Source organism: Sinohyriopsis cumingii, chromosome 1, assembly GCF_028554795.1.
Source record: "Sinohyriopsis cumingii isolate HCF-2022 chromosome 1, ASM2855479v2, whole genome shotgun sequence".
NCBI lineage: Eukaryota > Metazoa > Mollusca > Bivalvia > Unionida > Unionidae > Sinohyriopsis > Sinohyriopsis cumingii.
The window spans coordinates 158,384,881-158,406,270 of NC_142961.1; the positions used below are offsets into that span (position 1 = coordinate 158,384,881).

General features: G+C 42.8%; 1 protein-coding gene across 1 annotated transcript in view; it reads right to left on the reverse strand.

Moving 5' to 3' along the window:
* The window catches only part of LOC149808221 (uncharacterized), a 162,828-nt gene that overhangs the window by 107,206 nt on the left and 34,232 nt on the right, over positions 1 to 21,390 (reverse strand). Inside the window, exon 5 of the mRNA XM_089975084.1 lies at positions 7,328 to 7,436. Coding sequence (XP_089831210.1) covers positions 7,328 to 7,436 — 109 coding nt within the window. The remainder of the gene's footprint in view (positions 1 to 7,327; positions 7,437 to 21,390) is intronic.

Here is a 21,390-nt window from a genome sequence, read left to right on the forward strand (position 1 = left end):
GTAACCCCTCGGACAGCCACAGAACTCTGGAATTATGAGTCACCAAAACCAATTTTACTTTACCTTACCCAGTGACAGTTCCATGGAGGTGTTTCCCAAGAACACGTTGTGCTGTTACACGGCCAAATTACCTCAGGCCATCCCATTAGATCACGAAGCCCATTGGGAAGTGGTTTTAGTAGAAATCATTCACCCGACCCAAGCTCCCAATGTCCTTCCCAATCAAAATTTTTTTCAGTGGAAGTTCATGACGAACCATTGCAACAGTACTTGGATACCCATGGCAAATATGACAAGAAAACCCCTGGCACAAAAAATCAAAAGTACACCACCTATCACTTGTTCATTCCTCCAGGCTATTATTTTAGTGGTCAACATTTGGTCAGCACCATAGCCACCAGGTTTAATGGCGTGTTTCTTAAAGCTTTGGAGAGTGTCAGAAAAAGTGTTACCATGGAATACCACAAAGCAGCTCGTAGCTTCTCGATGAAATTTGACGGGAGTAAAATCCTGTCCATTTTATTTTGTCCTGAATTGTTTGACATGTTGGGCGGAGACATGAACATGAGAATGGCCATGCTCAAGAAAAAGGAATTACCAATCGTTTACGACAACGAGTCTTTTAGCAAGTTATATCGTGCCCCGGTAGAACTGAACCAAGGACTGAATTTGATGTTCGTGTACTCCGATGTGGTGGAGTACAACGTGATGGGACACACCTCTGTGCCGTTACTGCGTGTCATTCTTTTCAAAGTGGATTCTGCCACGAACGCTGACGAGGAAGGTGTTAACACTTATCACGTCCACCGCGAATTTGTACATCCTCACTATTTGCCTGTCAGCAAGTCGTATTTGGACACGGTCAACATTGCTATAAAAGGAGATCTGGGACAAAATATTCCATTCACCAAATGAAAAGTCACGGTGAAACTCCATTTTCGAAAACGGTTCTCTCACGACCCGTAAGTCATGTATCCAGTGTACCGAGGGGCTGCTCGACAGCGAGGACACGGTTTAGGAGATATGTTAAAATCGGCCTTTCGTTCAGTGGCCCCGGTGTTGAAACCGATGGTGACACGACGATTGCACGCCTTGAAAGATGCGGCACTGACACAAGGCAAAGAATTCTCCAAAATGTCGTCATCGACAAACAAAACCCTAAAGAAGCCTTCATGAGGGCAGGCAAAAATGTCTTGCTGCAAACGGGCAAAGACCTTTTGGGCCGCCGAGAAACACCTATAAATGCCCTGCACGCTACCGAGTCAGGCATTCAGTAAGGACAAGGCAGAAAGAGACGACGAAGAAAACACCCTTTCACCAGACTTCACACTTCTAAAGCGAGAAAGGCAAAGAAAAGAGGAACCGTTCGAGACTTCGACGTTTTAGATTATTGAGACACAGAACAAAATGATGCACCGAGAATCTTGCGCTTGTTCCAAGTCGGAACTGGATCTGTTTGCCATGCCCCCCACCATGATGACGATGCAAGAATCCCAGTGGGTGAAATTTCACCCCGTCTCCTCTTTGATGGATTCAGCTCCCATCGAGTTTGAAATCAAAGGACAGCCCGAAGATTACATCGATCTGAATAGCAGTTACCTGTATTTGAAAGTGAAAGTGATCGAACCACCCAACGCTAACATAGACACTGATGATACTGTAGCTCCCGTCAATAATTTCATGCATTCCTTGTTTAGCGAAGTGGACTTGTACTTGAATAACAAACTGGTCAGCAGCAGCATGGATACTTACCCTTACCTAGCGTACCTGGAAAATCTCTTGACGTACGGAAAAGAAGCCAAGAACACTCATCTGGATGCTTGCGTGGTATGGAAACCTGACAAAGCGACTAAGTTCAACAGCCTTACAGTTGCTGGGGATGCTCAAAATACAACGGGATTTGTAGAACGACGAGCGAAAATTCATCTAAGTCGTAGTTTAGAACTGATGGATCGCTTGCATCTAGACATGTGGTTACAAGAAAAGTATTTGCTGAACGGGGTGGATATCCGCTTGAGACTGAATCGCAGCAGTGCCGCTTTCCATTTGATGGCTGCTGATGGTTCCACTTACAAAACCATCATCCAAGAAGCCAGACTCTACGTTAGTCGTGTGGAAGTGTTACCTAAAGTGGGAAACGACGTCAGTCAGACGTTGAGCAGAACGACCGCCAAGTATCCGATATGTCGCGTGGAAGTGAAAACCTTCACCATTCCTGCTGGACAGCGATCCATGATCGAGGATCATCTGTTACAAGGACAGTAACCCAAGCGTTTGATTGTTGGTATCGTCAAGAATTCAGCCTTCAACGTAGCCTACCATGAAAATCCTTTTGAGTTTCAACATTACAATGTGTCCAAGATTGAAGTCAATCGCGATGGCAAGACCTTGTGTACCCGACCTTTCGAACCTAACTTTGGTGCCGCGAAGAATTACTTGAGGTCGTACTTGTCCCTGTACGAAGCTACCGGTCAGTTAGGAACCAACACCAGTCACGGTATTACAAACGAGGATTATACAGGAGGCCATGCTTTGTGGGCTTTTGATTTCACTCCTGACCAAGGCAGCGACGAGGGACTTTTCCACCCTATAAAATCCGGCCAGATTCGTGTGGAACTTCAGTTTGCAGAACCTTTACCCGTAAATAACACGGTGAACGTCATCCTGTATGCCGAATTTGACAATACCATAGAAATCAACAGTTTGAGAGAAGTCATTCTAGATTATTAGAAGCTATGGAAGACTGTTATCCCTCTTTGCCTAGTGGAGAAACTTTGAAGATGGAATGTGAGGAGACCGTGGAAGAAGAAGAAGAAGAATCCCAAGACGAAGAAGTTATCATGATGAAGTCAAGATGGCCAGAACAAGAAGCCCATTTAGTCTCCTGTTTTGCTACAGTCCTGACAGATGTAATGAAAGAATTGATCAAGGAAGAGTGCTGTGGATGTCACAACGATCATCCCAGTCAAATTCAACACGACAAATGTCTGATGTTGAGCCAAGAAGAAAAATTGGACGAATATCTGGACAAAGCTTGGGGTCACATCGAGATAGAATTCGTGTTGAACGAGTGGTATAAAGGCTTGGATAAACATTCTTCTCCTCCATTAACGTCTCTGGAGTGGCGTCGCATCGAATCTCTCTTGGACCAGAATAAGAAGTCGGAGCCAAACGCCTTTTACTTGTCAGACATTTTTAAGCAAAAAGTCAGGATCGAATTGATGACTTATCATTACCTGTAAAGAAAAAAACCACACAAATCAATGGATACCTGGGAACTTTATTATCTTTTGAACCACAGTTTGTTCACGGCTTCTTGGAATCCTGTCGTCTGTGCTAAAGATGAACTCCCTCATCGCAAACCTCAAGACCATCAAGCTTATGTGATCAACACGGAAGACAGTCATCTCCCAGGAACCCACTGGGTAGCCGTCTACTTTCCTCAAGAAGGATGTGTGGAATATTTTGATTTGTATGGATTGCCTCCTTTGGAAGACGATATCATTGACTTTATGAGAAGAAATGCTCAGACCACCCGATTCAATAATGTGAAATTACAAGGCACAGATTCCTTGGTGTGTGGACAATATTGTGTGTATTTTCTGCATCATCGCAGCCTGGGCTATTCCTTAGAACATTTAGTGACTCATTTTGATCCTCGTTCTTCTTCTAGAAACGATGTGAAAGTAGATCGATGGTTTTGTGACCATTATGCTTATCTTTTGTCTCAAGCTAGGAAACGTAGTGCCCATCAATGGCCTAATGACTTCCAACAGTGGAAATCACAATTTCATTCACAACGTTGTCAGCCCTGTTTAAAGTAGAGTGTTAATTGAAAAAATGTTTGATGTTATATTGTTGGATTATTGTTAAAAATGTTAGAGTTGTTTGTTAATGTTAAGTGATTTTGAATAAAAGATGTTGTGTTTTGAAAAAAATGCCTTTGTCTTTTGTTTGGCTATAAGAATGTTGATTCATGCTCTTTGATTTCTTACTATCCCTCTCATGACACTCACTGAACGTTGCGGCTCGAAAACCGTAGAGGGATGTTTTCCTTCACGTCCGCGCTTTGACTTTAAGAACCGGGGTTGTTTCCAGTCTAACCATCCATTGTCGACTCATCCTCCTACGAAGATGTGCTCCAAACTAGCTAAGCTAAATGAAGCCTACGTGAATTTGCATAGGGTCAGACACAGTCTGATACCGAAGCCAGAAGAGATAGAGAATGTGAGAATGTTAAAAGTCACTGAAGACCTGATAGAAGAGATCTTCAGAGAAGAAGTAAACAGGGAGAAAGAAGAATGGACAGAGAAGTACAGACTTCAGAGACAGCAGCAACAGCAACAACAACAGCAGCAGCAGCAGCAGCAGCAACCTGAATCTGACAGAGGCTTTGTCGATTGTCGTATCGACACCAAAGAGTTCTTCTTCTCTTTCCGAAGAAGCAGACCTATCGTCAGAAAGTCTATCCTCAGAGGACGTCGCATTCTTAGAAACTAAAAGATTGCCATAGCAAACAAAAAAAACAGCCCTTTTCAGGGCTACCCAATACTCTAGAAAAGAAATAACAATCCATTTGCCGATGTGTGTAGGTAGAGTAGTGTGAATATAAACACTAACTCTTTTTTATAGCGTGAATGTATGTGTTTGTGTATAGGATTGTGTGTTTGTAAGTGCTCACGTATGTTTGTGTGGATAGTAGATTAAGATCATGGTTTTTTTTTGCTGTTTGACGTGTGGGAGAGTAGATTTGGGGTTTGATTGCTTTGCGTATGTGGATAGTATATTGAAGTGATTAATGAAAATTTTTAAATTAGTAATGGGCAGTATAAAAAAGTGAGTGAGTGTTTCTTTTAGGTCCGCGCGTTGTTTGGTCATGATCTAGGTAAGATGAATTTTGTTTTAGGGGATGTTTTCCATCACGTCCGCGCTTTCAGTATAAATTGAAACTCGCTGGGCAGTCTAGCTACCCTGTTCATTCGTTGACAAGACAATGAATACCAGAATAAGCAAAGTTCTTGAACTCCAGATACATCTGGAATATGTCAGGCGCCTGTTAAATGAACTGGCCGCGGAGGCCATAGTAGAAGAGGAAAGAATAAAGAAGGAAGAGGAGGAGGGAAGACAGAGGGAAGAGGAGGAAAAGAAAATAGGAGAGACGATGGCTTACAAGATACCAGAGACAGAGGATTGGGGTGCTGAAGCCAATCATCCTCCCAATGCGCATTCAAGAAAAAAAATAAGAGGAAGAATATGTGTGTGTGGTGCCAGGCCTGGAAGGTACTATCATTAACCAGGTGTCACTGGAGTTCAAAAACAAACAGCCCTTTTCAGAGCTACCCAATACTCTAGAAAAGAAATAACAATCGATTTGCCAATGTGTGTATGTAGAGTAGTGTGAATATAAACACTGACTCTTTTTTTTCCTAGTGTGAGGGTATGTGTTTGTGTTTGTGTTTGTGTGTTTGTAAGCGCTCACGTACGTTTGTGTGAATAGTAGATTATGGGTTAGTTTATTGTTTCTTAGCGTATGTGGAGAGTATAGTTTGGGTTTTGTAACCGATCACGTACGATTGTGTGGATAGTAGATTATGGATTTCGTTTTAATGATTTGCGTGTGTAAATAGTAGATTTGGGATTCGTTTATTGCTGGTTCAAGTATGTGGATAGTAGATCATATGAAATGAGAAAAGTAGGGGATGTTTTCCTTCACGTCCGCGCGTTGTTTGGTCATGGTCTAGGTAAGATCAATTTTGTTTTAGGGGGGATGTTTTTCCATCACGTCCGCGCTTTGACTATAAAACTAACAGTGTTTGCCATTGGAGCCCATTCCACCGAATAAGCAAACAAGAAGATGCCAGCAGCTTCAGCTTTGTATAACAACCTTATGGGAAGTTGGTATTGGATGGTGGATGGATTGAATGTAGCAGAAAGGCTTGAACAGGAATGGAGGCATGCAGTGACAAAAGACTTCGTCTCAAGACAAGTAACCAGCCTCCACTTAGCAATCGATATTGTGAAAGAAATGATAGAGGATGAGGAGTAGAGAATCAGAGGCTTAATTAACCCACCGTATGTGAAAGTGGGCAAGTTGAAAGAAGCCATAGTTTATGTGACGAGTGTAAGGTGTTTTTTAGAAGACATTGTAGAATGGACAGATTGGTCATTTGTGAAGTGGGGCTAGACAAGCTTAAGAAAGCGGAAGAAGTAATGAGGAATGTGCTGACCGAAGAGGTCAAGAAGATCAAAGAAAAGTAGTCAAAGGAAAGAAAAGAAGAAGAAAATAGAAAGAAAAAGGAAGAACTAGAGAAACTAAACGCTAACTGGATGAAAATCCAACAGAAGTTCCGAGCCATGGGTCACCCGGAATGGATACCGGAAACAGAAAAGAAGAAGAAAGGAATGATGGAAAAAATAAGAGGATGGTGGAAGAAGTTAAGGATTTAGAAGAAGAAGAAGAAGAAACCCAAAGGCCCTTTTCAGGGCCACTCATAGGTCTCGAAAAGAGATTGACTTTCCATTGCCTACCCTTTTTTAAATTTTTTTTAAAAAAAAAATCCCATGTTAAATTCCCCTTGTCCCTAAAGTAGTTTTTTTTTCTCCCATGTTAAATTCCCCTTGTCCCTAAACAAGCCCAAACTCTATTCCCATGTTCAATTTCCCTTGTCCCTAGACAAGCCCAAACTCTATTCCCCATGTTCAATTCCAGTTGTCCCTAGACAAGCCCAAACTCTATTCCCCATGTTAATTCCCCTTGTCCCTAGAGTGGCCCAGCAATTTTCCCCATGTTAAAATTCCATTTTCCCTAGAGTGGCCCAGGGGGGTCTGTAATGCTAATTCCCATTGTCCCTAGGGTGGCCCCTTTCACTACTTACATACAACGATGCCTGCATGTTCGAACAAAAAATGAAATTAGGTGAACTGAATACTTTGGATGTAAGACTGTGATAGGTTCAGCATCGGTCGTCACACATGCATTGATTCCTAACTTTTGTAGCAAGTGTGATCTTGAAAATAGGTTAATCGTCGGAAACATTAAGTGATTCTTTTTAAGTCAAACATAAACATCTTAATGGCTTTTCATAATACAATATATGATCTACCATTTCAACATAAAAATATATTCAATATTTTCAATTTCGATCAATGTCTTCATTTACTTGGTCTACATGGAAAATTATAAAATTTTACAAGAATATGTTATCTCTTCTAATTCTATAGAACGATAAGGGTATTTTGTGGGTTCGGACGTAGCCAAACTATGATCTTCTCTTTCCGTTCGATCTGGACCCTATTCATAAGTCAATATATGATTACTTTGGTTTACCTGTAAAATAATAGTCCAGAGTGAAGTTGGCAAACAGTAAATCCCACGTCATACAAGACTGCCAATGGTCCACGTCGACACCCCGTACTGTAGTCTGTCCCATGTATGCCTTTAGAAGAAAAAGGTCCCATTTGCAGAGCACGAGTAAAAATGAAGAAGAAGAAAATTATTTAAAAGAAAATTCAAAGAAAATAAGGAAACACTACATTATGTTCTCACGTAACTGACATGTATTCTCAAACGTATGTTTTCATATTAATACGATGTCAATCTAGCTGTTAATATTTTGAGTGGTTACAGTAGTAACAGCTGTTAAGATATCGGCATATTTCAAAGAATTATTCTACATAAAATTTTACATTTTTTAAAGTTATGAGAAAAATATTATTGGAAAAAGATTTACGTTCCGTACTTTCTGCAAATATGCAAGAAAACACTTGCTTGACAGACATGGGTTTTTAATTCTTTCCTTCACACATTAATGTCAAAACAAGAAGGCAGTCACACAAGTTGTAATGATAGATAACTTAAATCTTGTGAATTCGATTTTATGAGTAGTAAATAGGGCCACTATAGCCTCAATGGGAATTAGCATTACAGACCCCACCCCCACCCCCGGGCCACTATAGCCTCAATGGAAATTTAACATGGAGAACAATCGTGGGCCACTATAGCCTCAAGGGGAATTTAACATGGGAAACAGTCTTGGGCCACTTTAGCCTCAAGGGGAATTGAACATGGGGAATAAAGTGTGGGTCTATCTAGGGACAAGGGGGGAATTGAACATGGGATTTGTTTTTTTTTTAAATTTAGAAAAAGGGGTAGGCAATGGAAAGTCATTCTCTTTTCGAGAAATATGGGTGGCCCTGAAAAGGGCCTTTGGGTTTCTTCTTCTTCTTCTTCTTCTAACTCCTTAACTTCTTCCACCAAGTCCTCACTTTTTCCATTATTCCTTTCTTTTTCTCCTCTGGCATCCAGTCTGGATGGCCCAAGGCTCTAAACTTTTCCTGGACTTTGATCCAATTCTGATTTAGCCTTTCAAAATCAGCCTGTTTCTTTTTGTTTTCCTGATCTTTTCTTTCTTTATACCATCTCTCTTTAATCTTCTTTACCTCTACCTCCATCACTTTTCTCATCAACTCCTCTCCTTTCCTCAGTCTTTCCTGACCTCTCTCCACAAAAGAGCACTCTGTCCCATGTGACATTTTTTCAAGAAAGCACCTGACTTTGTTTGCATTGTCAAGTGCTTCCTTTAGGCTTCCCACTCTGACATAGGTGGGATTTATCATACCTCTCAATCTCTTTTCCTCCTCTTCTATCATTTCTGCTATCACTTCTTTTGCTACGTTTAGGCATTTAGCGTAGTCCAGATACTCTGCTATCTTCCATTCTTTTTCTAATCTCTCCACTACATAGATACCACCATTTTCCAATTGTATATATGTACCAAATTGTTGAACAACTCACTTGCAACCACCATCTTCGTTTTCATTATTCCGTAGAATGGTTCGAACATCAAACCTTGTGGGTTCTTATAGTGAAAGCGCGGACGTGATGGAAAACATCCCCTCTAAAACATAAAATTGATCTTACCTAGATCATGACCAAACATTGCGCGGACGTGAAGGAAAACATCCCCACTTTTCTCATTTCATATAATAAAACCCAAACTATACTCTCCACATACGCTAAGAAACAATAAAGAAACCCATATTCTACTATTCACACAAGCTTACGTGAGCAGTTACAAACACAAACACTAACACACAAACACATACACTCGCATTATTAAAAAAGAGTCAGTGTTTATATTCACACTACTCTACCTACACACACACACAGTGGCAAATTGATGGTTATTTCTTTTCTAGAGTATTGGGGTAGCCCTGAAAAGGGCTGGGGTTTTTTTGTTTGCTAAGGCAATCTATTTTAGTTTCTAAGAATGCGATGTCCTCTGAGGATGGACTTTCTGGCAATAGGTCTGCTTCTTCGGAAAGAGAAGAAGAACTCTTTGGTGTCGATACGACAATCGACAAAGCCTCTGTCAGGTTCAGGTTGCTGCTGCTGCTGTTGCTGTTGTTGTTGCTGTTGCTGCTGTCTCTGAAGTCTGTACTTCTCTGTCCATTCTTCTTTCTCCCTGTTCACTTCTTCTCTGAAGAGCTCTTCTATCAGGTCTTCAGTGACTTTTAACATTCTCACATTCTCTATTTCTTCTGGCTTCGGTATCAGACTGTGTCTGACCCTATGCAAATTCACGTAGGCTTCGTTGAGCTTAGCTAGTTTGGAGCACATCTTCGTAGGAGGATGAGTCGACAATGGATGGTTAGACTGGAAACAACCCCGGTTCTTAAAGTCAAAGCGCGGACGTGAAGGAAAACATCCCCCACACGGTTTTCGAGTCGCAACGTTCAATGAGTGTCATGAGAGGGATAGTAAGAAATGAAAGAGCATCAATCAAACATTCTTATAGCCAAACAAAAGACAAACGCATTTTTTTCAAAACACAACATTTTTTATTCAAAAAATCACTTAACACTAACCAACAACAACTCTAACATTTTAAACAATAATCCAACGTTATAACATCAAACATTTTTTTTTCTAACCACAAACATTTTTTCTCAATTCACAATCTACTTTAAACAGGGCTGACAACGTTGTGAATGAAATTGTGATTTCCACTGTTGGAAGTCATTAGGCCATTGATAGACACTACGTTTCCTAGCTTGAGACAAAAGATAAGCATAATGGTCACAAAACCATCGATCTACTTTCACATCGTTTTTTGAAGAAGAACGAGGATCAAAATGAGTCACTAAATGTTCTAAGGAATAGCCCAGGCTGCGATGATGCAGAAAATACACACAGTACTGTCCACACACCAAGGAATCTGTGCCTTGTAATTTCACATTATTGAATCGGGTGGTCTGAGCATTTCTTCTCATAAAGTCGATGATATCGTCTTCCAAAGGAGGCAATCCGTACGAATCGAAATATTCCACACATCCTTCTTGAGGAAAGTAGACGGCTACCCAGTGGGTTCCTGGGAGATGACTGTGGTCCGTGTTGATCACGTAAGCTTGATGGTCTTGAGGTTTGCGATGAGGGAGTTCATCTTTAGCACAGACGACAGGATTCCAAGAAGCCGTATACGAACTGTGGTTCAAAAGCTAATAAAGTTCCCAGGTATCCATGTTTTTTTCTTCTTCACAGATAATAATAAGTCGTCAATTCGATCCTGACTTTTTGCTTGAAAATATCTGACAAATAACCGTTTCTTCGTTTCGTCTCCTCACTCTGATTCAGGAGAGCTTCGATACGATGGATCTCTTGAGTGGTTAATGGTGGACAAGAATGTTCACGCAAGTCTTTATACCACTGATGCAACACGTCTTCGTCCGAGATGAGACTCCAAGTTTCGTCCAGATACTCGTCCAATTTTTCTTCTTGACTTAACATCAGGCATTTGTCGTGTTGAATTTGACTGGGATGATCGTTTTGACATCCATAGCAATTTTTCTTGATCAATTCCGTCATTTTTTCGACCAAGTGTTTGGCAAAACAGGAGACTAAATGGGCTTCTTGTTCTGGCCATCTTGACTTCATCATGATCACTTCTTCTTTTTCCACGGTCTCCTCACATTCCATCTCTAAAGTTTCTTCTCTAGGCAAAGAGGGATAACAGTCTTCCATAGCTTCTAATAATCTAGAATGACTTCTCTCAAACTGTTGATTTCTATCGTATTATCGAATTCGGCATACAGGATGACGTTCACTGTCTCGTCCAGTGGCTTTGCAAACTGAAGTTCCACACGAATCTGACCAGATTTTATAGGGTGGAAATGTCCCTCGTCGCTGCCTTGGTCTGGAGTGAAATCGAAAGCCCACAAAGCGTAGCCTCCTGCATAATCCTCGTACGTAATGCTGTGACTGGTGTTGGTTCCTAACTGTCCAGTGGCTTCGTACAGTGACAAGTACGACCTCAAGTAATTCTTGTTGTCAAAGTTAGGTTCGAAAGGTCGGGTACACAAGGTCTTGCCATAGCGACTGACTTCGATCTTGGACACGTCAAAGTGTTGAAAGCAGAAAGGATTTTTAGCGATAGCTTAGTTGAAGGCTGTATTCTCGACCATACCAACGATTAAACGTTTGGGTAGCTGTCCTTGGAACAGATGATCTTCGATCATGGATCGCTGTCCCCCTAGGAATGGTGAAGGTTTTCACTTCTACGCGTCGGATCGGATACTTGGCGGTCGTTCTGCTCAACGTCTGACTAATGTCGTTTCCCACTTTAGGTAACACTTCCACACGGCGTACGTAGAGTCTGGCTTCTTGGATTTTGGTTTTGTAATTATCGTCACTATCAGCTATTAAATGGAAAGCGGTACTGCTGCGATTCAGTCTCAGGCGGACATCCACCCCGTTCAGCAAATACTTTTCTTGCAACCACATGTCCAAATGCAAACGATCCATCAGTTCTAAACTGTGTCCGTCTTTGATTTTGTCTCTTCGTTCTACAAATCCCGCATTGTGTTCTTTGGTTGGATCAGTTTTGAATGTTTCAAATTCGCCTGCATCGTCAGCTTCCCATACCACACAGGCATTGAGATGAGTGTTCTTGGCGTCTATTCCGTACGTCAAGAGATTTTCCAGGTACGCTCGATAAGGGTAAGTATCCATGCTGCTACTGACTAGTTTGTTATTCAAGTACAAGTCCACTCCGCTAAACAAGGAATGCATGAAATTGTTGACGGGAGCTACTGGCTCAGTGTCTATAGCATTTCCATCCTTATCTTGAACTTTGACTTTCAAGTACAAGTAACTGCTATTCAGATCGATGTAATCTTCGGGCTGTCATTTAATTTCAAACTCGATGGGAGCGGAATCGGTCAATGAGGAGACGGGATGAAATTCCACCCATTGGGATTCTTGCATGGTCATCATGGTGGGTGGCATGGCAAACAGATCCAGTTCCGTCTTGGAACAGGCGCAAGACTCTCGGTGCATCATTTTTTGTTGCTGTGTCTCAATAATCGAAAACGTCTAAGTCTCGAACGGTTCTTCTTTTCTTGGTCTTTCTCGCTTTAGACGTGTGAAGTCTGGTGAAAGGATGTTTTCTTCGTCGTCTCTTTCTGCCTTGTCCTTGCTGAATGCCTGACTCGGTAGCGTGCAGGGCATTTATAGGTGTGTCTCGGCGGCCCAAAAGGTCTTTGCCCGTTTACAGCAAGACATATTTGCCTGCCCTCATGAAGGCTTCTTTAGGGTTTTGTTTGTCGATGATGACATTTTCGAGAAATTCTTTGCCTTGCGTCAGTGCCGCATCTTTCAAGGCGTGCAATCCGCGTGTCACCATCGGTTTCAAGACTGGGGCCACCGAACGAAAGGCCGATTTTAACATATCTCCTAAACCGTGTCCTCGCTGCCGAGCAACCCCTCGATACACTGGATACATGACTTACGAGTCGTGAGAGAACCGTTTTCGAAAATGGAGTTTCACCGTGACTTTTCCTTTGGTGAATGGAATATTGTGTCCTAGATCTTACTTTTATAGCAATGTTGACCGTGTCCAAATACGACTTGCTGACAGGCAAATAGTGAGGATGTACAAATTTGCGGTGAACGTGATAAGTGTTTCCACCTTCCTGGTCACTGGTCGTGGTACTATCCACTTTGAAAGGAATGACACGCAGTAACGGCACAGAGGTGTGTCCCACCACGTTATACTCCACCACATCGGAATACACAAAGATCAAATTCAGTCCTTGGTTCAGTTCTACAGGGAATCGAAAAATCTTGTAAAATTCCGTATTGCTGTTGATCTTCGGTTTAAAATTTGGAGCCATTTTTGTGTCTCCACCTAAAATATCAAACAAGTCACGATTAAAACTGTTGGACAACGTTTGGGTATCCTGAAATTTCATCAGTAAGCGACGAGACACTTTATGGTACTCCAGGGTGACACTTTTTTTGACTTTGTTCAGGGCTTTGCCAAAGGCTAACTCGAACCTGGAAGCAATGGTGTCCACCAAATGTTGGCCACTAAAATAAAACCCTGCCGGAATTTTCAAGGTGTAGATATTGAAGGGTGAATTGTTGGATGGTGTTGGATGGTCTTGTGTCCCCTGAAAACCCGATGTCATTCATGGTTTCTTGTAATTGTTGGTTCAGGATTTCGACCTCAAAAGTGTTTTGCTTTTCGGTGATGTTTTGGATTTGTGTAGGGTGAATCATTTCTACTAAAGCCACTTCCCAATGGGCTTCGTGATCTAACTGGATGGCCTGAGGTAATTTAGCCGTGTAACAGCACAACGTGTTGTGGGGAAACACCTCCATGGAACTGTCACTGGGTAAGGTTAAGTAAAATTGGTTTTGGTGACTCATAATTCCAGAGTTCTGTGGCTGTCCGAGGGGTTAGTGGATGTCAGAGGCGTGTCTCCGTCCAAAATGGGGTTCTGGTTGTAGTTGGAGTGGTGACTGGCACTGGCACTGGACACAAGGTTCCCGTGGTTCCCGTTGGAAGAGAATTTCAGGGAGGGATTGGGAAGCAGGTACCCGATGCAACTACTCAATAAAATGGTCCACAATTGTTTGTCTCCTTGTTGCAAACTCAAATTGGCAATGGCTGCTCCGATGACACAATACACCACGAAGATTTGGCAGAAAAAGACGATTTGCGTTTTAGGCACACGTTCTCCACACCACACCCACAAAGGTTGTTTTTGTAAATCTTGCACAGAAGAACTGGGTGAAGGAGTGGTCGACGTAGCTGCGTCTGTGTGAAAGGGCATGATGGTCACTTCTTTTTATAGTCGATGACTTGCGAAGCGTCGATCCAAGAATCAAAACTGGGTGGATATCCTTTCTAACGTACTTTGACTTCTTTGACACGTCGTTTGCCCACTTTACGGGTTCTGCGTTCGAGAATGCTTTCGATGTCGTACACGTCGTCTTCTTTTTTGGTGACACGTTGTAACTCGGGCAAATAAAACGTTCCTTTGAGCACTTCTCCGTTCATGTCTTCCAATTTATAGACGGTAGGATGACGACCATGCACTCGTCCAGTGACACGAAACAATTCGGTCGTCCAGTTAGGTAAGTAACCTTTGTCGAAAGTGCGTTTGGTTTTGCCAATGCGCACCCAATCTCCTACGGCCAACTCTCCACTTTTCTTGGGGACAGCCCTCGTCGGGGACCTACCAAACAGGCGCTCAAACACCAACACTTCGTTCTCGGGAGTCACTTCTTGCGGGGCACGTCCAATGCTTCGATGGTAAGATTGGTTGTACGCTTGCACCAGGTGCGGTAAGATGTCGATGTACTTCAGAGTGTGGTGATGCGTAAAATATTTCCACATGCGTTCTTTCAAAGTACGTTGAAAACGTTCCACGATGCTGGCTTTGGTTTCGGGATTCTCGGTGGTAAAAAAATGAATGTCACGTTTCTTTAATTCTTTTTGGAAAGCTTGGTTCAGAAATTCGGTGCCTTTGTCCGTTTCCCATCGAAGAGGGTGACAACCGCTTTGTTTCAACACCCGTTGCAGGGCTCGCACTAACTCGCTGCTCGATTTGCAAGTCAAGGGCACGACCCAGGCAAATTTGGAAAAGACGTTGATGACACAAAACAAATATTTGTAGCCACGATTGTAGCTGGCCAAATGAGAGACATCGGCTAAATCGGCTTGCCATTGATGATCGATGCCTTCCACTCGGGTGCGACTTCTGGCAAACTTGCGTCGAATGGGTTTGTGTAAAGTGTAGGTAGCTTGTTCTTGTAACCATCGTTGCACTTGAGGTAAACGGAGACTTTTCAATCGAGTGTTGGCAGCACGATACAATTTTTGAACTCCTGCGTAACCTGCAGGATGAGAGGGATCGAAGTAAATGCTGGCTAAGACTTTTTCCATTTTTTGTGTTTGTGTGTTAATAAGACACCCACTCTTGGAGGATGCTACTCTTTTTCTCTTGGGGTATTTTCTTGGATTGTAATGCTTTGCGTGTGCGACCGGCAAAAGGTGTTGAAGAGGAGGATGTCTGAGCGGGGGATATCGGTTATTGTTTCACTTCTGTCTTCACTTCTGTCTTCACTTTCTTTTTCTCTTGTGATGAAGAAGGGGTGGCCTCATCTTTTTAATCCATTCAATTCTGGAGGTAGGTGGTGTTGTTAACTTGCGTACTTTTTCTGGTGGAGTTTGAAACCCTTCTTCTTCTTCTTCTCCTTTTTCTGTCTTGGTCACTGGTAGTGATGGTACTGGTACTGGTACTGGTACTGGTGATGGTGCTGGACTTTTCATCAAGGTCTTAAAATCTTTCAGAGTGGGTAGAGCTGTTTCGTCTAAAGCTTTCTGGTGAAAGAGTTGCAGTCGTTGCAAGAGTTGACCGTACTTTTGCGATTTTTCTGTTCCGGACAAATCTTGGCGATCCATCAAGGGAGGTAAATGCGGGGTGCGTTGTTCTTGCCACCGATGGTATTCCATCCATCGTTTGTAAGGCACTAAAGCTAGTTTTCGTCCTTCCATGGGGTTGTCAGGGGTCGATTGTGAGATCTTGGGACTTCCGAGGGCCTTTTTATCTTGCTCCCACCAGTCCTCCCAACATGGTTCCCAAGACTCCTTTCAGTAAGGGTCCTAACAAGAGAGGTAAAATACCTCCACGTTGGACCAACATCTTCTTCTTTTGACGAATGGGAATTTTCTTTTGAACCATTTGGCGAAGAACGTGACGATGTTTGCTTAAGCATTGTTTCTGGTGTTTGGACAAAGGGATCGTGCCTTTCAAGACGTTCAAACAACATTCGCACACGGTATCGATGACCTCTTTGGAGGCCGATTGAATGAGTTTTTTTCGTAGAGGTGGAGAAGCTTTGGACAGGACAGATAACATGTCCCCACGTTTGACTAAACGTAGTGGTAGTCCTTTCCTTTTCTTTCCTTGGGGTTTTCTGGAGGGTGACATCTTTGAGTCTTCAGGAGCACCAAAAAACACTGATACCCCGACTTGGTCATACACCTTTTTTATACTGGAACGCGTCGCCACTGATTGTCTTTACGTCGTATCAGTTTGAGGACAGGCATGACACGTCGTGCAGGGGTACGCAACGGATTAAATCGAGCCAGTTCTTGCTTGGACAAATTCAGTAAACTTTGTAACATGCCCGATCTTTCTTGGACTTTGATTTTGGGAGAAGGTACTTTGTGAGCAGCAGCCACTGCCACTAAATTGGAGGGTCCTGCCACTGAGGAAGTTCTTTTTGTGGTCAATAACGGAGAAGTTCTTGGGGTGATCAACGTCTCCAAGTACTCTTCAGTTCTTGGTGTCATCAACGGAGAAGTGGATGAACGTGAGGATGCCGGAGACGCAGTCACTGCCGTGGCAGGTCGTGCTTTGCGAGTGTAAAGTTGCGTCCTGGCCGAAGTGCCTCTCTTGCGACTAGTTTTCTTCTGTGGACTTTTCTTTTTCTGGGGACTTTTTCTCTGTTTCTTTTTCTGGGGGCTTCTTTTCTTTTTCCGGGGTGGTGTCTGGTAAGAGGAGGGTCCTGCCACTGGAGAAGTTATTCTTCTTGGGGACCTGGTCTTTTTCTTCTTGGGGCTTCGTTGGACTTTTTTCTTGGGTATAACTTTGGGGGCATTAGGATCCCATCTTAAGAGAGTGCGAATGATGACCCTACCTAGAGTACCGCTCCCTCCAGGTTTCAAAATGATTTGTTTTTTGGTTTGAGTGTCCATGCGGGGATCGTCCAGTTGGCCGTCACCGTGAACCATCGTAAGACTTCTTTGAGACTTAGCTTCTAAGACACGAGCTCGTGTTTGTGGATTTTTTTCTCGACTGATGCCATACAAGGCACGAATCAATTTGACGGGAAGATGCGACTGAAGGGACGTCATGTTGACGTTGTGTGAGACAGACGAAAAAGGGTCTGAGGTTTTTATAGATTTTTTTATGTGGAGTGAAATTAAGTCGAGGACGGAGACGTGTACAGGACAGGCCCTCCGTCTTGGCACCAGTGGTGAAACAAGTGGGTACGAAATCGCAAATCCTCGGGGGTCGTAGGTTTCAAATCGATGAGTAAATAGGCGTGTGGCGTTTGAGTGGCATCGTCGTACGCCTGAGTCAGCCAAGGCGTTCCTAACTGTTTGGCTAAGACTTGCACTTGCGATTTATCTCGAGGGCTTTTAAACAAGACCACGTAATGCGCATTGAGACTGATGGTGCGATGGGCTTTACTTTGTTGAAACAAATTTTGGGTGATGTAAACGACACTGGCATTACGGTGATGCCCTTTGCGCGTGAACCACAGTTTAATTTCTTCTTCGTCTTCTCCTAACATGTCGTCGAAAATGACCAAATGGGTTTGACGGGAGTCAGAGACGATTTCGTCGTCTTCTTTAGGAATGCCTTCCACAAACACGATGGAATCGCCTTGACTTTCTCGCAAGAGGCTGTACGCCGATTGCCACTCTTTGTAACACCACACGATCCGTTGAGGTGGCCGATCGATCAAATGATGTTTATGTTCGATCAAACGTTTGACGAATTCGGTTTTGCCTGAACCGCTAGGTCCAGCAATGAGCATGTTAAAGGGATGGCGAAGATACAAAGCCTCCCAACTGGCACGATCTAAGTGTTCGTCGATGACTTTGACAGTAGAGGAAGAGGGAGCAGAGACAGCAGAGGTAGCCATAGTGTGAGAAATGTCACTTGTGACACGAAAACAAACAAGACAAGAGTTTATATACTTTTTTCAGAACACGTTTATTGAATGTTTCAAACATGAATACGAAAGACAAAAATACATAAAAGCCAAAGGCTTAAGTACAAGGATAAAAGGCACATGATAACCATTAACGTGGAATAAACACAAGTGTCTGTACAACATGTTTTGGGTAATGTTCTGACCAGTTCTATAGGGGGTAAGGTCACACAAGTGTCCTCCCGAAAGGGTCTTTCAGGCCTGTCCACGACAGTCCTGTCCTGGGTGACGGGTTCTTCTGGCACCGTCACTAACACACGTTGAAAAGTAATTTCTTTCCTTGAACAACTCTCGTGCATACTGGGCCACTTCTTGGGTCCAAGCCTCAAAATCCCATTCTTTCCAGGCACGAACATCTGTCCAATGGGGATGTAAGTCACAAGCTACACACACATCGTCATACACGTCTTGGGTAGCTAAAAGTTGACGAATCTTTTTTTCCCGTAGAGGTCGAGAAGTATCCAGATGAAACCGCAAGGCTTTGAGCAAAAGGAGTTTTTCGTGACCATTTAAGGCCATGGAGGTGGTAAGTACTGATCGTAAAGCGTCCACAAAGAATCGGCTGGTAAACGAAATCCCAGAAAACAAGTCACTAAGACACACACCACTTGTCGACCCAAATTGAATGGATACAGTTCTTGTAATAATCGATGGTAATGATCCACGGTTTGAATCTGGTCATTGAGTTCCTTCCACGGAATCTGTTCAATAATATGTGACATAATCCGTGGCATGGCAACTTGATTTTATAGTGTCTTTGTTTCGGAAGCAATAAAGGTAATTTCTAACTAGACATGTTCGTTCTCCAGTAGGGAATTTAAATGTTACATACTTTAAATGAAACGTCAGAGTTTGTCTAGACGTTTCGTCTTTCTGTAAGCAGATTCCATGTAACAAATGTTGGTAATCCTTTAACATGTCTTCCTCAATACGTTGCAGTAAGTGAATCTCTTAATAACCAAAATTACGAACGTCTAGTTCATCATCATTCACAAACTGAAAATGTTCAACAAGGTCTGACCACTGAAAAAATTTCTGACGAATCAGTCCTCTTATACCATTCAGGTACCAGTGGTTAAAGATCTGGTGACGTAACGGATGCAATTGTTCTTTACGTTTGACTTGTATTTTCACCAGCTCTCGGTAAATCCTTTCTCTCAACTCCTCAGGCAAGCCCAAAATGTTCTCTTGTAAAGTATCCATAAGTATATACACTGTTTTTGGAATCCTTGGGTGGTGGCCAATAGCCTCGTTTACCTTTGTGCCTGATGTAATATCCACTCATAATCAGTCTTCTTATACTTTGGAACAGAGCATAATTTAAAAACGGTTCAATAACTTTGCGTTTGCGTTTCACTTGTATTTTGATCAGTTCTCGGTAAATGCGTTCTCTCAACTCCACAGGCAAAGCACGAATGTTCTCTAGCAAAGTATCCATGAATAGGTCATACTAAATCCTCTTTGGTCTGACACAAGAAATATACTCTTTGCACAAACATGGTTTTCCTTCAGTGTCGAATTTAAATCGTTTAGTCACTAATCTACACATTACAATTCGTTCAGAAGTTTCCTCTTTCACTAAGTTGACATTTTGTTCAAGATGTTGGTAATTCGTTAACTCTTCCTCTGGAATTCGATGCAGTAAGTTTACAATGATGTAGTAGATAGAATCGTCCATAACAAACCAATCCTTTTTAAAACTAGGGGATCGTTGATCAATGTCTGTCCAATGGAACACTTTCAATTGAATCAATCCTTGTATAGCCTTCAGGTACCAGTGGTTCAAACACCGGTGACGTAACGGATGCAATTGTTCTTTACATTTCACTTGTATTTTGACCAGTTCTCGGTAAATGCGTTCTCTCAACTCCACAGGCAAAGCACGAATGTTCTCTTGTAAAGTATCCATGAACAGATTATGGTAAGTTACTTCAATGTCTCGGTCCCACTAAGGGTAAGTAATGACAATTCGGTGACCATCGAGCATGTTCTACGTAGGCCGAATCTTGTGGTTCCCAGTGGTGAAGTGACACACCGCAACTGAAGCACTTGACTTTATCTCCTTCGCCCAAGTAGAAAAATCCGGCTCTGGCTAATTCTTCGGGGGTCGGTCCTCCCAGATACTTAGGCCATTTTCCTTTGAACGATTGAAGACGATTTTCAAAGTCGCAGTATTCCGACAAACGCACAGGGAACGAATATTCGTCTTTCACAGGTTCGTTTCGATGAGGATTGAGTGACATGGGCAGGAGTTTGCTCAGGGCTGGATGACATTCGTAGGGGGGTAGACGTGAAGGTGAACATTCCCCTTTAAAACGAAACCCAGTAAAATGTCCAAGAGGACGAGCGGCATCACTTTCGCATCCCTCAGGTTTGACACGCACAGAATCACTTTCCATGATAGGGGTCGTAAGAACAAAGTTCCCATGATGCTTTACGGCATCGCTAAGGTCACAACGTACAGCATCGTACCCATCGCAAGGCTCAAAATCGCATTCCACTTCAGAAGTCTCACACTTGAATTGTGCCTTTCTAAACAACTTGTTTTGTGTTTCTCTGAAAGTATTCATCTTGTTCGCTTGGTCTTGGTAGTCACAATGAACTATCGGTCTTGCCTAGGGTTCCTTTTTATATACAGACCAATACCGACGTGTCCATACGGTAAGGTGAAATGATTGGGAAGTCGAACTCGCTTCTGGTACACGATTTGATAGACTTTTTCCAAGGGCCGACTGACGATGTGGTGAGTGGGTAAACGTACAATCTTGTTCGGTTGATAGGTGGTCACTTTAAAGTTTCCATCCTCTCCCGATTGCAAGGCTTCTTTCAATACCCCAAAGTTGACCACTCGACTGGTACGATGATTCAGAGTCAGTCCTTTCACTTTGCACGTCGTGTGCACTTCTCCTTGTTTGTCCCGGTATTCGTAGCCGTAATTTTTGGGACCGCCACTGACGAAACTTAGAATCTTGTCGTCGGGATGCTCGTCTGTCCAGGCTCCTAAACGGTCTCCTTCGATGTCAGGGTGCTGTTGACTCGGGTGATGGATGTAAATGCAACTGTCCGTGACCAAGATCAAATCCTCTCGAACGACGTCCACGTGTTTCATGTATTTGGTTTTGTCGTGAATCATCTGGAAGTAGCGGGAAGGTTCTGTCAAATATTCCGTCTTGGGTAAACACGGTCGTTGTGCCATTTTACCCCACAAGCAATTTAACATCACTTTGGCAAACGATCGCCTGCCTTCGTTTTTCTCTATGTGGTCTAAAGAGATGCCTTCTTGTTCATAGTATTTCTCTTTGAATTTTATTTGGTCT